The 15,936-nt window shown below is 40.7% G+C and overlaps 1 protein-coding gene across 1 annotated transcript; it reads right to left on the bottom strand.

The window, feature by feature from the left end:
* Positions 1 to 155: 155 nt before the first annotated feature.
* Positions 156 to 14,324, bottom strand: lg17h12orf56 (linkage group 17 C12orf56 homolog). The gene is given in 13 exon segments (XM_063460300.1): positions 156 to 3,027; positions 3,151 to 3,332; positions 3,415 to 3,492; positions 4,378 to 4,612; positions 5,670 to 5,759; positions 6,384 to 6,478; positions 6,569 to 6,713; positions 7,421 to 7,491; positions 8,193 to 8,348; positions 8,482 to 8,668; positions 9,902 to 9,917; positions 10,121 to 10,316; positions 13,906 to 14,324. Coding segments are annotated over 13 exon segments (1,815 nt in total). The 5' UTR covers positions 14,158 to 14,324; the 3' UTR covers positions 156 to 2,915.
* Positions 14,325 to 15,936: the final 1,612 nt, after the last annotated feature.

The raw sequence follows: 15,936 nt of genomic DNA, 5'->3' as shown, positions 1-15,936 counted from the left end.
AAGAAAGTGCAGGCGAAATGTCTGTACTTGGCAGAAGTGAAAATTAAATTGGATACCACAGAGAAGACCTTTGCAACACTAACAGAGGCTGCTGAAGGAACTCGAAGTCAAAATGTGCTGCAGAGAAAGAGGGGCACGGAGCTGTCAACGCATAGTTAGACAGTTAAATATGTTTATTGTTTAAATAAGGGAAGCATATATTATTGTACAGAGATTATGACTTATTTAAATTTTGTAAATTATAATGTAAGCAGAATCATTAAATGGTAAATGGCCTGTATTTGTATAGCGCTTTATTTAGTCCCTAAGGACCCCAAGGCGCTTTACACTACATTCAGTCATTCACCCATTCACACACACATTCACACACTGGTGAATCCAATCAAGAGAAAAAAGCCTAAAGAAATTGCAGTGCTCTGTAGCCTTGATCCAAGAAACTCACCTACCTGAGATAGAGCATCTCATGAAGGTCGTTTTGTCATGGTAACTGGAACAATAGCAGGCATAAAAATAAAAATTTTAAATGTGTAAGCCCAAAATGAAGACTGCACTTTTTAAAAGGGATTGCACCTTTTGTGGCAGATAAAGGAGGAGGAATTATACTTAGGGGAGGAGATTTTAATTTGTACTCTGAATACTAAACTAGACATATTACTGGTAATAATAAAACCTCAGTCCAAAATGACCTACTAGGTATGATGACTGAACTGGAACTGGTGGATGTCTGGTGTCATTTTCATCCTAACAACAGAAATCTTACATTCGTGTCCCAAATACATGGAAGGTACACAAGGGTAGACTTTTCATGTCAAAAAACGACATGTATAGGATAAAACAGATGACAATTGAATCAATCATTGTTTCTGACCATAGCCCAGTTATTATGAAAATGAATATAAGATCAAATGACAATTTAAAGATAAAGTAAAAAGACTAGAGAGAGAACATAAACAATATACATTTAAAAAGCTAAAAGAAGCTAGACAACAATTAGATGAGCTACTACCATACAAGACAGAAGAGGGTCTCAGATATATTAATAAAAACTGTTATTGGCGTTTCAGCTCAGAAAAGCACAGTTCCTAAGATCAGAAATCCAGAATTGAAACTCAAACTAAAGAAATATTCAGTACTTATGTAAAATATTACAGACAGTTGTAAAGAAGGAAGCACAAAAACCTCAGAAACAAAAAAAATTAGAGTTCCTTAAACCCCTTAAATTGGCTAAAATGTCAAAGATGGAAGAAACTAAATTAGTAGTACCTATCACAGAAGCTGAAATAAAATAAAAGAGTCAATGCTAAATTTAAAAACAATAAATAAACCCCCATATTATGCAAAGTATATAACTCTACACTAAACTCAGGAGAGCCGCCAAAATCATGGCTGGATGTAATTATTACAGTCATGCATAAGGAAGGAAAAGATCCTATGCATTAGGGCTGGGCCATATACCGTTCACAGTAATAGCGGTATAATGTTGGGCAACGATAAGAAAATGAAATATCGCGATAGAATATGGGTAAAACGCGCATGCGCAGTGCCTTTGTTTTCATACGCACATGGCGGAAAAAGTATGGCGGCGACGGAGAATGAGAAGGGCGAAAGCGGATCGTTAAATGAAACGGATGAACCAGAATTGGTTTATAAAAATGCGAAAACTTCAGTGGTGTGGAACTGGTTTAGCTTTCGTCCGTCAGATACACAACAAAGCACTATTTTTGGTAGAGCATACTAGCGGGCCGTCGTTATTACCGTGTTTTTTGGAAAATACTGCACACTTAAAATCTGAAAATCGACAGTGCCCCTTATAATCCTGTGTGCCTTATGTATGAATTCTGGTTGTGTTTACTGACCTCGAAACGATTTTATGTGGTACATGGCGCTCGAAAATCTGTCAAATGTTTTAGTACGACTTTGCTAAGCTACGAAGCCGCACCGCTTGATGGATTGTCGAAGCATTACGGCTATCGTAGGCAGGAGCCTGCGGAGTGATACGTACTGTGCTTCAACATAATATTACCGTATTGAGTGTGGATAACCTCTTTTTAAGTTTTGTGGATATTATAAATGGTTATGCTGAGAATATGTCGGCCAATTTCCACTGGAAATGCCTTTTGGTTAAACTGTCAGCAAGGAATTTGCACTGTTAAATTTTTATATAACTTTAATGCACATAAAAAACAGCTGCTTGTTTAAGTGAAAATACATTGATTTTTTTTTTTTGCACTAATAAAGTTGTGGAATTGTAAAGTATTTTGTCTATTGTCAATTATATCGTCAGATATATCGTTATCGCAAATTTTCAAATGTATATCGTGATAAATATTTTTGGTCATATTGCCCTGCTCTATTATGCATTGTACTAGCTATTGCCCAGTAAGACTAATATGTGTGGACTAAAACATTTTAACATCTATTTTAGCCAAAAGAACCAAAATTATATAAAGAAGTTGAATTGAGGGGAGCTTTGTTTGTATTATTTTAAACTGAATGGTCCTATATCAGCAAATGTTGTCTTTCTGTGTTAAAAATTAAAAGAATGAAATAAAAAGTTAAACAGACGGTCCAAGAAGTTAACTTCTGGCTTCAGGAAATCAAAATGGTGATGGGCAGACAGCTTCAAACCATGGAGTCCCTCACGGTGGTTCCTTTATTATGTGCTTAGGAAAGCCAAGTACAGAACTAAATAAAAGTTGCATTTAAAACAGCTTCAGGTTATTAGGAGTGCACATCATTTGAACAGTCTTTACAGGCCAAGCATATATCTCCATCTCTCTGTCTAACAGTAAGATGTCTGTGATAAATAATAATCCAGAAACTTTAAGCAGAGCATCCCGAGGACTCCAAATCCTGCTTCCTTCACTGAGGATGCCTGTGTGTAAAGTGAAGGCTAGGAGCACGCTGGTGTTCAGTCACCTGAGCAGCATAAGAGTTCGAATGTGCTCGACAAGCCTCAGAGTGGGTCTGCTGATAGGATAGTGAGGTGGCAGCTTCACTTCAGAGCCCGACGGCATCACAGAGTATCTGCAGGACCGAAACAGATCTGAGCTGTCAGACTTTGAAGCATTTACACATTTCTTCTTTATAATAAGAAGTTAACGTGAGCACGTATGTACTTAGTGACTGTCGTGGCTGTCCTGAGCATACCTGAACTCCTCTCTGAAATGCGAGCGCAGGTGCTGAGCCAGCTGGCTGTTGTACTGCAGACAGGCCAGCAGGAGGTGGAGGCGCTGGAACAGCAGGACGGACTGAACGGGACTGAGGACCGACACTTGCAGGCCCGTCAGAACCAACACCACTTGTTGGACCTGGTAACCAATGAAGGAGAGCTGCGGGGGCGGAGAGGGTCAGCGTTTGAGTTATTCTTATCATTCTGACAGAAATCACAGTTAAATCTGATGAGACCTTTACCAGGTGGGGATGAGGCTGCAGGACTCTGAGGATCCAACCAACAGACAGGAAGTTGTCAGCAGAGACACACCTGCTGGTCTGAAACACGAAGAGTTGAACAAAAACTGTGTTTGTTTCTTGTTATGTGGATATTCAGAGCTTTCTTGGACCATATCATAGCAAATAACAAATGTTTTAAAGCTATGCAATCTGTATATAGCAGTTGAACTGTTTAGATAAGTCTTTATTGATTAAATATACAGTTTCTTTATGAACTACTGTGTACACAAGAATAAGAATAACTTAATGTATTAAGCTAAACTGGCTGACACTTTCATATTATTCTTGTGATTTCTTATTGGCCCTGTTTATTTAATGCAGGCCAGGTGACCCTTTTTTGGTTTAAAAAGGATGGCGAGCCAACGAAGGGCTGGGAGCAGGATTCTTAACACAACATTTCCCCCGTTTATGGACAATAGCGCTTGGACATTTCTCATGGACACCCAGATAAAAATCATGGACTTTCTCTCATCAGTGTGGACCAGTGTTTTTGAATTGGTGGTGTGTTATTTATGGGGAATATTATTGAACTTGAGAAACTGTATTGCTTGATCTAAGCTACAAGACTATTTAGTTGTCTTTGTGCACTTTAAACCGGGCACCACTGCACCAGGAGTAATTATTTAAGTTTTTCCTTTTCTTTCCTTGTTATTTTTCCTTGGTTTTGTTTAAATACATTGTACCTGCAACAGCGTTCTGTGTTGTGTGTATTTATTGATTACTGACCATCAGCTTCAGTAGCCGTTCTTTAATCTTCTGATTAGTAATATTCTGCTTAATACCTGACGTGTATTAATTCATTAGCGCTTCATCAGTGTTACAACTGTTTAGTTTTTGTAATTCCCAGGAGAGCCTGAGGTGTTGCATAAACACATTTGACTCACAGCTGAGAAGCGCCCCCGTTGTACGCTTTATCAAACTCACCACGTGGCCTACGAGCAGCAGTTCAAAGAGCAGAGAGGCGGCGGTGTCCAGATACTCAGCGAGTAAGGCCTGAAGCTGTAAGAGGCACAAGGTTTAATGCATCGAAGGCACATGAAAGACACTTGATGTGAGCAGAGAGCAGCTCACCTCTGAGTCCGTCAGAGATCCTCCGCTGTGAGTTTGTGGCTGAGGGTCACATATTAAGGCAAGCAGCATTCGGGAGGCCAGAGCACCTCTGCAGGGAGACAACAGTTAATGCAGAAAAGGGAAGGTGTGCTAACATCTGGAAATGAGCTTTATAACTTTTGTCCGGGTTTCACCAGACTGCAACAAAGGAAAGCAGCTCCAGCTGCAACCAAAGAAATGATAGAAAATGTCCCATTTATTTTCTCACTTTTTCTATTGTTAATAGATAAACCCTCACAAACACACTGGAGACACATTCATTCTTGTACTGTTTTCTCCTGTTTATTTCAGTTAGGGAGTTAGGTGTAGCACGTGTCTTTTGTTTGGTTTTTGTTTCACATAGGGTTTTAGATAGCACCTCCTCTCCTGACTTAACTTGTTTTGTTTGTTCACCCCGGAGCTTAGTTTTCAGTGTAGACAATAAACCACCTTTCACTTAAGAAATTGTTTTTTCTGTGTATGGTTTTGGGGACCAGGGCAGGGTCACTTCATTTTTAACCCTTATGCTACGCTCCTGTACCCCCTAGACTGGGGCGTAACATAAGAAAAGAAATTAAAGACTTCTCTGGATCTCAGACTGAATTCAGTTTTTTCCATCACACTGGCGTCATTATCCATCTATCGTTCAAGCCTGTATGATTCAGATTTATATCAGTTTTTACAAGAATTTTTCTTTTGTAATATTTCACAAAGACACCAGTCTTCTTTTGTAACCACATCCTCTTTAAAAAGGCCGAAATCCTAAACTTCAGCAGTACGGGGAAACTCATATCTCAGCATTTTAACTTTTCCTCAGATACTTTGGTTTCTGCACTGCCTCCAATGACTCAGACAATCTACTCCTGATCTCTTCCCATTTAACTTAATGTGTCCAGTATTCATTTCATTTTGATCCTAAGCCCCTGGAGTAGTTCTATAGTACAGTTCGTCACAGTGTATCATCACTGTGTCAGTTAGTGTATTGACTTCCTTAGATGTGGATCCCTCACTTTATTCCAATCTAAGCTCCTTTTAGGCCTTTACAGGAGCTGCCAACAGATATTTCAACATACCTGAAATAAGGACTGTTTTACGAAAGGAACAAACATACACTGTGTTCTGTTTACTTTTTGGCAGAGAGCAGGCTGAGTCTGGCAGCTTCGACCTCCGTCTCTCTGAACATGATGGCGAGCGTGTCAACAATCAGAGAGCTCAGTCTGAAACACAAACAGCAGAGCTTCAGTCACATGCTCATCATCATCGTCATAGCAACACACAGCAAGGAAGATATGACCTGCAGTTAGTTATTATATTGTTACTATAAATATTATCACAGTCGCAGATGGATTCTTTCAGTGTTTTAGGTAATATTGCGGTCTTCATCCACTCACTCTGGATTTGTTCCTGAACAAACTGAATCCTGTGAATACTGTTGTTGTTGGTATAACCGCACGCAACAATAACAGGGCCTGTCCTCTCTGTCCTCAGTACCGATAAGTGCGAACATTAGTGGGACTATAATGTAAACTTCAGCTCTTTACATGTTCTTTATTATCTACTTTATGAATGAGGAGGTGAAACTGCTTCAGGCTCGACAGGAGGAGGCAGAGAGAGGAAACCTGCCAGTGAGCAGGTTAGGTTCACAGTGTGTTATGCTGTTAATGCAAACTAAGTTTAAATTAGCTTGTTTAAAAGTTTTCACTAAACCCACTTTCTGGAAACAGCTGTGAAATAATGGACATCATCTCTGTAATCGCCACGTTGAATACAGTCAGAGAAACACCTTAATGAATCTGAAATCTCGCCTCTGTGGAGCTATGAACACCTGCTAAGGGGCTTACAGGAGCTGATCTGCTGTGTAGAGTCCACCGAGGCTCTGGCGGCCGTGAAGACATCCCTCCAGAGTGCAGAGCAGGAAAGTACACACCTCACTGGACTGGAAAACAGAAAATTAGTATTCACTGCAACTCACAGGCATGTTCTGTACGTCAAACACACAGTGCCGAGCAGATTTTATAAACCTTACCCTCCAGAAGAGCTGGCGCAGCGTAATGCTGCGGTGCGCGGCGGTCCTCAGCTCCTGCAGCAGCAGGTACATACTCTCCACGCTGATCCCGTCCTGCAGGAGCTCGGAGCTCAGCTGGCCAAATAGGTGAGCCGTCCGCTCCCAGCTTAAATATAACATCATCATTAACACCGACGTTTGAGCCTGTTAGCAATAACAAGTTTAAATGAGCCTAAACTCGTCACAGCCCGCTGTGATGAACCTTCAGGGCTCAGATGAGGTTTCTCAGAGCAGGTCGAAATCTCTGGAAATGTTTTTATATAAATCTTTATATTGGAATATGAGCGCTACAGCTCAGCACAGCCAAGATAAAATAATATTTCAGTTCATTAAAAACATTTCATGGTCTCATTATTTAAGCTCCACTCAAATGTAAACTAAACAAATGTACATGTTTGCAAATATTAAATGTGCAGTGAAACATCTGGAGCTGATGCAAAAGAGCTGCAGTTCTCCTGAATGTGAACTTCTGCATGATTATTGGTGGCTGATGCAGGCGGCTGTAGCTGCCAGCTGTCTGATAGGCTTCACCTCAGCTAACTGCAGTCACTGAGCTGGAGCTTTGTGGGGAGCTACCATACTGTAATCTACAGCTACTCCAGGACGCCTCGGCTTCAGTCTCAGAGAGTATCCGCAGCACTAATCAGTAGAGTGGAGTCCAAAACCAGTGGGTGCCGTCACAGTGGCTATGTCCATTGTATTCTATGAGTGAATGATTTCTGTTTCCACAGTAACAAACTGACCTGTGACCTTTATTCTGACTGGACAAGCAGGAAGTTGTGTGTCTGCAGTCTGCACAGAACAGTTTATTACCTGATGGCAGGAGCAGACAATGAAACGCAGTTCCTCCTTCTGTAGAGCGGATCTAACAAAAGGGTGGACCTCTGAACACACACACACACACACACACACACACACACACACACACACACACACACACACACACACACCTCAGAAATCTGAGCAAGTACACCATCAGACACATGTTTTATACTTTTTCATTTTATACTTCCTGTTTTTTCTTATTTCGTATTTTCTTTGTGTTTATGAGCCTTTCTGATCTTCTGGTTCTTGGTATTAGTTCTTTATCGTTATAACTAAACTAGTTCTCAGTGTAGTTACAGATCACTTTAGGGTGATTAGTTCCCTTTAGTGCTCTCATTCTGTCCTTTTGTCTTTCTCGTCCCCCTTTCAGTTGTGCCTCACTTCCTGCTTTATTTTGATAGTTGTTCCTTGTGTTTGCTTTCAGTTTTGCTTCTTTTGTCTCATCCTCTGTGATTTAGCTCAGCTGTGTTTTGTTCTCCCAACTATCTCCACTTCCCTGATTACCTTTCTGTGTGTGTGTGTAACAAACAGCTTGTCTTTTGTTATATGCAAAAGTTAATCCCTGTTTTCTGTGTCTGCATTTAAAGTCCATATCATTACACAGGACACGCTCTGTATAACCTGCACACTGTGACATTGACTTATCTACTCCAAAAATCCACAGGGCATCTTTAAGCTCCACTTTCATATAAATAACCACAACATTTCTAAAGCTAACAGTCAATGTGTTAAATATTCTTCATAGACAGTCTTCACTCACAATACTGAAGCTGTTCCACAAGCTCTGCAGGTGGAGGTAAAGTCTGGACGTCTCTGAGACGGCGTACAGGTGGAGCTCCGCCTCCCGCTCCTCCTCGCTGTCCACGCAGCCTCGTCTCAGCAGGCGTGACAGGACCGAACCGATCCTCCTTTGTAACTGCAACAGCACAGCGGCGGGGTCATGACAGGAAACAGAGCTCGACTAAATTTACAGAGACGTGTGACCCTTGTCTAAGTTACTTCAAATTAAATTTGAGTAGATCTTCATCGGAACAACCGCAAGTTTATACCTGACCACTCTCGAGGGTCTTCAGGCTTTTCTCTGAGAGCAATGGCGATGAGGCAGGTGAGACTGAGGGGAAGTAAAAGGGGGGAGGCTGCGGGACTCTTATGAGGCCGAGAGTCTCTGGGTTTGGGCATGAGGCTGAGCGGGTGTACTTTAACACTGGGGGGAGCTCCTCCTTCCTCCATTGGCTGCTGGAGAGAAGAAACAGTGCAGACATCAGGTTCATGGTTTCTGTGAAGTGTCTGCATCAACAACTGTGTGAGTTTCATGTTGTATTCCAGCTTAAGTGCTGCATAAAACAATTAAAAACACTTTCCTGATCAGTTAATGGTCTCGGTTGCTAGTTTGAGGTCTACCTGAACACAACACAAGCACAAGGTTCATGTAGTAAATTAACGTCACATTAGAGCCAAATAAGGCTCTAAAACATGCTTTGCTTTGGGATAGAGTTCCCTCTGCAGGCCTCATGGTCTCAGAACTTCTTTACTGTTTTTCTGCACAAATGTTGCAGCTTAAAAACAGAAAGAGCTCTCAGGTAGATTCACACAGTCACGATAGTCGTGCTCCTGAGACTTCACGCTGTCAGCTCATCCTTAGGTTCAACTTTACAAGCAGTCTAAGGTTTGAGAGTGGCAGTGAAAGAAAAGTGTGTACGTTTAATAACCTCCCGGGGGTGAGCACAGCTGAGCAGCAGGGAACATTAGCGTGAGACAGCTTTTACATTTTATGCTGTTTGCGTCTGTTTTACAGCGCTTCGTCGTTACCAGGCAACAGTTCGGTGACAGTAAATCTGTTCCTTCCTCCCTCCATCTCCTGCCTCATTCACAGAAGAACTCAAGGAGGATCGGAGCCCCGCATGCAACCAAGTAAAAATGCAAACTGTCCAGCAGCGAACCAGCAGGTTCTCTTGCTGTGTGAATTTATAAAAACGTGTTTGGAAAACACATCTCTACATTTCAATCATCAGTGGGCACATTCTGCTGAAAGAGGATAAATTATGGACCAGCAATACCAGGTGGGTGTTACCTGCTGCCTGGTGCGTGGATGAAGCACTGCAGGTGTGATATTGAGGAGCAACACTGGAGTCACTCTGTGAACATGTTAATGAGCAGCAGGTAAACTAGTCCCTGGAGTAAATAAGTCATGAGCTACCTGAGACACTGAGGTGGTCATTACATACTCAGGTAAAGTGGCTCAGCTGTTAACACGTTCACAACAGACAACCACATTACAGTGTTGAAGTATCCCACACATAAACTTTCACTGTCTGCCTCACTCCTGCACACTCTGCAGCTTCTAAAATGATTATAACCAAATTCAACACTGGCGTTACGTAATGTGTTTGCAGGGAGGACTTAAAAGCCTTTATGTGTGAGTATCCTAAAATAAAACATGCTTCTGAAGTGTATCTGTGTTTTACTCACCTCTCTGTGGAAAATCCTGTGGAGGAAATGGACACACAGGATGGCTAGAGTTACACATAAAGAAACAAGACGACACATAAACCTCACTGGTGTCTTTCCAAAGGATCAAATCTCTGAAGAGACCATTCCACATGTCTCTGACGCGTCTTACAAAAAGCATAAACTTCAGTCTGATAGCATTGCGTAGCATCATTAAATCACATAAACTGTCTCAGTTACCTTGTAATGTGCTTGTTATTTCAGGACAGTGGCTGTTTCTGCGAGAGGGCGGGGCTGCAGGAGGAAGGCCCTCTTTCTTGTCTCTCTTTAACCAATTGCGTTGCTTCGCTGCAGGTTTTTTGGTGACGTAGACGATCCGTATGTGCTGGCAGTGTTCCTGATGCTTCCCACTGAGGAAATCTGGGAGGTCGTTCACCTGTAAACACAATGCTGTAAAGATTATAAAATGTGACAATATGAGGGAGCCGAATCAGAAATAAGACAAAACCAAGCGGTGCAGAAACGAGCCGACAGAAAACTGACATTAGCTCATCGATTCTGATGATTGAATATTTTTCAAGCAAATTTTGGTTTTGTAGAAACTATTAATCAAACTATTAATAAAAAGATGAATCTATACATTATCATGAGTTTCAGCCCTTAAAACAATATCGGATATTTACAGAATAACAAGATTAAATAAAGATAATGTTTATATTTTGTGCCATATACAACCTTTGAACATATATACTGTGCATTTATAGAATACCCACTATAAGTGGATATTCTATAGTGGGTATTCTCACATCTTTCATGGACATTGATCATCTGCTGTAGACTGATTTTGATTCTGTGTGTAATAAAAGGATGTAGGATAATCCCACACTGCTTCAGTGATCCTGAGGTCCGGGCACTGGGGGGTCCAATCCATGACTGATATCACTCTACTGTGTGTTTTTCCCTCCTGACAACATTTCATCTCTCCCTCAGATGTGGTTCAACAATTTTCAGTCCAGTTCTTGTGTAATTTTAATACATCAACCTTTTCTCTGTTTCCCTTCCTTAAGAACAGCTTCTTGACAGCTGCTCTTCCACTGAGACCTTTTCTGATGAGGCTTCAGTGATCAGCAGCTGATCAGCTGAAGGTCCAGGTCCTCCTCTCACATTTTTCATGGATATTGATCATCTGCTAAAGATAGATTTTAAATCTAAGTTTTCAGCTAACAGATCTTTGTGAATAATGTTGTTGGTGTAAAAATATTATTCTGTGCCTGTGAAACTGTGTCATCTTTGACAACTAAATGACAGAAAGAATGATTGTGTTTTTTTTATGACACACTGCTGTTGTCATAAAATAGTAAACTGGTTCTTTGCTAATATTCTGTTATGTGTGGAGACAACACTGGTTCATCTAAGTTAAGATCATTTTTTATGCTTGGATGATAGTTACTTTGAAAGCCTGGAGAAGTACTGCTAAAGAGCACTTACAAAAAACAGCAGAAACGTCTATAAAATACAAAGAAATCAAGGGTGGGTCAAAACTTCTGGATTGTATTTTGTCAGATTTTATTTTATTGAGTGACTCTAATTTATTTAACTGCTTTTTAAATGTTGCATTGAATATGTTGGCGGCTGCTTTGTCACAGGAACTTGAATAAAGCACGTCTCATCTTCTGAGCGGCTTTAATTTTGCGTTTGCCAAAGATCGCGTTACAAAAGACCTGATTTCTCTGTGTTAAAGTGAGCAGGTTCGAGTCCCAGTAAGTTTCCATCCCTTCATTGGGAGCGACACGCTTCATGTGCATCATTATTTATTCACTCAGACGGCTCCCAGTGCTCTGAGGATCCTCCACAAAGTGCCTAAAGGGTGGTGCTGAGGCCATGGAGAGGCCAGCACAGGTCATCAGGTGGTAATCTTAGAGTTAATGCAGACGGGCTTAACTCTGTTAGGGCCGAGTTAAACCTCTGACATAACGAGATGAAGTTAGAGGCTCAGCGCGACTTTTGCTGCATGTTATGCAGCTCTGTATTATGCGACGTTGGAACTATTTTAAGCTTTTAAAGTTTAATTAAAATCTGAGGATAACGGCTTCCTCATTAACGGTTTGTCTGTGCTGTTTCTGCTGCTCTTTTGCAGGTTGATATACATGAAGTACTTGAAACGGTCACATGGGCAGCCCTAACAATAAGTACATACCAACATTACTGACAGCTGTTAATCATACCTGAGTCCTGCTCCATGATTGGTTTCCAGGCTTCCTGCAACTCAGGTGCTCTGAGGCTCAGTGCAGCTCAGTATGAGCAGACATGAAATATGCAAACCAGAGCAGGTGTTACACTCTTGTTCTCGCCATCAGCAGTAAAGGTGAGAAGTGAAACCTATAAATCGAACTAACTCGTGTGTAATCTGAAGAGTTTAACAGGGATTAATCAGCAGAAGCCGGTTAGTCAGTGAACGCACTGTGTGACATGCATGTAATTTAACGTGCTTTAGTCGTGGTTTGGCTGTCACTGAAGGTTATGTCAGTTAAGTCTCCAAAAACCTAAACTTATTCAGTTTACTGTCAAATTAGACAGAAAAAGTTGAGCTTTAACATATTCTGCTAATAGAACTAGCTCTAAAGATCCACTAATTACCTCATTGGGTTCAGCTTTAAAGATGTCACAAGTCAAAAATAATAGAAACCTATGGGGTCCTAATTATAAACTGCAAACTTCATCCATATTTATCTCTAAATGTTCTTAAAAAATCTGGAGTTTGGTTTTAAACCTAAGCGTGAAGAGTTAAACGTCAATATGAAGTTTAGATTTAAAGTCTGACTGTAAATTCTCATCTTTACGGCTCTGGTCAGAAAAAAGCTAGACAAAAGGCCAGAGCCATTTAAATGTGTGTGATGCTTCTTCAGCCCTAGCTCTCAGCTGAACTTCACTGCAGGAATATCAACCAAAGTGCAAACAGGTCACAATCCTTCGGACTTTGTTTTGCTGTCTTCTCTGGTTTGTTCACAGTTTAGGTTTCAAAGATAACTGAGATTTTCCTTGACTCATCATCCACTCTGTGATGTCAGTCTGGAGATTATTTCATCTTGATGCATTCTCAATCATCCAGGTAAGTTAATCTCCAAAGGTTGATTCTGTTCATCTGGATGTAGCGTTTTCAGTGGGAGAAACGTTTCGTCACTCATCCAAGTGACTTCTTCAGTCGACTGAAGAAGTCACTTGGATGAGCAGAATCAACCAGTGGAGATCTGGAGAATATTTTTAAAAGAAATACAGATATTTTCTTCTACAGCCACTTCAAAATGTAGGCCTTGTCTTGTCCTCTTTCACCTGATGTGATACAAGTTGCAGTTTTGACACAAATCCCCCCTGAACACAGCCTGTAGACTCATTACAACACAGCTTCCAAATGCAATGTTAGGATTTAACTATTAAAGTTTTCGAGCATTTACTGAACAAACGAGACATGAACACTTCACAGTATGCTTATTTTCTCGATTAATTGATAAATATTTGGTCTACACAACAATATCCATGACAGACATTAAAACAGTCACGTCATCATTTAAGATAAAAATACTGGAAATGAGTGCTTTAACTCTGTACTGTTTCTTTTAAAAGTTTACTTTTATTTACCTTAAAAATAACTTACCTTAAACGCCAATTTAATAGAAAATCCATTAAATATGGTAGAATGTTTTTCTGTTGATTTTATATCAATATTAAAATTTATAATTTTTTTATCATTTATTGAAAAAACCCGACGTCTTAAGTCTTCACAGTATTTACACTTATTTTCTCCGATAATAACTATCTATTGACAAAATACTAATTTTTCTTTCAAAACATCGTATCTTATTTTATTAAAAGCAGGTTATAATAGGTCATGTTCAGATTTTTTGTTTGTTTTTTCGTTTAATAAAAACAGCTTTTGATGGATTTTGTGTCGGTTAATTAGGGCGGGATTAATGCAGTAGAAACAAAAATAAATACTCTTTTAAATTACTTTTTCCGTTCAAACTCACCAGCTCGATGTAACGCACGCGCCTGAAGCTAACGGCCGCCGTGAGAGTGCGCGGCGAGTACTCGGTGAGGTACACGCACTCGTCGCTGAGCACCACGTGCATGTACACCTTGTTGATGGACTCGGACAGCACCACGCACGGCTCGTAACCCCGGATCCGTTCGTACACCCTCCGCTCCAGCTTCCGCTGCAGGAACGAGTCCAGCCGCGCGTTCCGCCGGCACAGCAGCGACCCGGAGCCGCTGTGGGCCATGACGGGACCGCTCCGTGGAGCCGCCGGTAACACCTCTGAGATTTCAACCGCCGCTTTGTCGCGAGGCAGGTGCTCCCCGGTCCCGCTCCATCCGGTAAGTTTGAAAAGTCGAGTTAAGATGAACACACGCCGCTGGTTCTGTCCCGGCTCTGGACAGTGAGCTGTAGGTAAAGCGCCAATGACTCGAGCCGTCAGTGCGTCTGCTCTCTGATTGGTCAGCGAAGAGGCGCGGAACATTGCTGATTGGCCAAACGCAATAATTATGTAGTAATTACTGTACTTAAATAATATTTGTCATGATTAAATAAATAAGTATATATATATGTTTTACTGAGTGTTTTACTGAGCCGTCTGAGTGAATAAATAATGATGCACATGAAGCGTGTCGCTCCCAATGAAGGGATGGAAACTTACTAGGATTCGAACCTGCTCACTGTACCTCTTTTTTTTTACATGTTTTATACAAATAATGGTTTGATATGGAATTAAACCTCATTTGATATTTAACTTTAGTTATTAATTAAATGATTCTGTTTATTCACAATATTTTGGGGGAATATTTTGTTAATTTCTCACATTTTATTTGCTTAAAATAAATTACAGGTTGCAGTTTTATGAATTTCTTGTGATGGATATTAGCCTATAAATTAGATTGTTGTAATTTAATAGCAATATAAAATCATATACTCTGCGTTAAACCTTTTGAATGATAATAAAATATGTTTGCTTTTAATTTCGATGTTGTTGCACTTTCTGACTCTTACCACTAAGAGACGGCAGACTGCAGATTATCACAGTTTCTTCCTGTGTCTCTAACACGGTTCAGTGAAGAATAAATCGTTGTGCTGCTGCTGCGCAGGGACAGATTGCGTTTGTGTGAAGCATGAAAAATGCTGAAAATGTGGCATTGTCTCCTTCACCCTCCTTGTCCTCCTCATCTTCCTCGGGATGACCGTTTCAAACGCAAAGGCGGTTTGAAGGGAAGTGTTGTAACGGGATGAAAATATTAACGGAGGACCACACACACGCACGCACGCACGCACACACACACACACACAGCATGAAGGTTGTTGTTCTTGCAGTGTTGTTTCAGAGTCAATCTTTTTCACTCAAAGAGGTTTGGTAAAGATTCAAATTCATCTTAATCTGCTGTTTGATTTTGTCTTAAAAAAATTTCTAAATTTTGTGTTTTCAACATCCTCAACTCTGAATAGACTCCAAAACACCACAAAAAAGTGAATGTTTATAAAGACTAAATCATAAAAATGATGCCCTTTCTCCTGTTGGGTTACAGCTGTCACTGCTTGCAGTTTTAGTTTACTGGTCCTTGTGAGCCGAGCAGTACTGTACTCCTTTATCACCATCAGCACCATCTTCCTCACCATCACTGTGTCTGTGTGCAGCTGCAAAGAGCAGCGGTGGGCTGACCGCGCACACTACCGTCTTTGTTCTGCAGAAGAAGAAGTAAACACTTTGCCAGCAGACAGAGGGAGAATATAGCCTCATGACAAACACACACACACACACACACACACACACACTGGATTTGGTTGGTTATGACCTTTGTGGCATTTTGAAAGTATCAAGGATTGTAACATCTAGTCTTTTTACTGAATCAAAGGGAGATGCTGGAGTTTCATGAGTTTGTGCTTGTCCTTTAAATTCAGTCTTGCTTAATACACAATATTCAAATTACTGTCACCTTACAGTAATCCTGATACTTGTACTTGATGTGTTCAGTTTAGTTATTTGCACTCCCTTTCAAACTACTTCCAGTCT

Source organism: Pelmatolapia mariae, linkage group LG17, assembly GCF_036321145.2.
Source record: "Pelmatolapia mariae isolate MD_Pm_ZW linkage group LG17, Pm_UMD_F_2, whole genome shotgun sequence".
In the NCBI taxonomy this organism is placed as follows: domain Eukaryota; kingdom Metazoa; phylum Chordata; class Actinopteri; order Cichliformes; family Cichlidae; genus Pelmatolapia; species Pelmatolapia mariae.
Note: the sequence above shows the minus strand (reverse complement) of the source record. Positions and strands in the feature narration are given on the sequence as shown.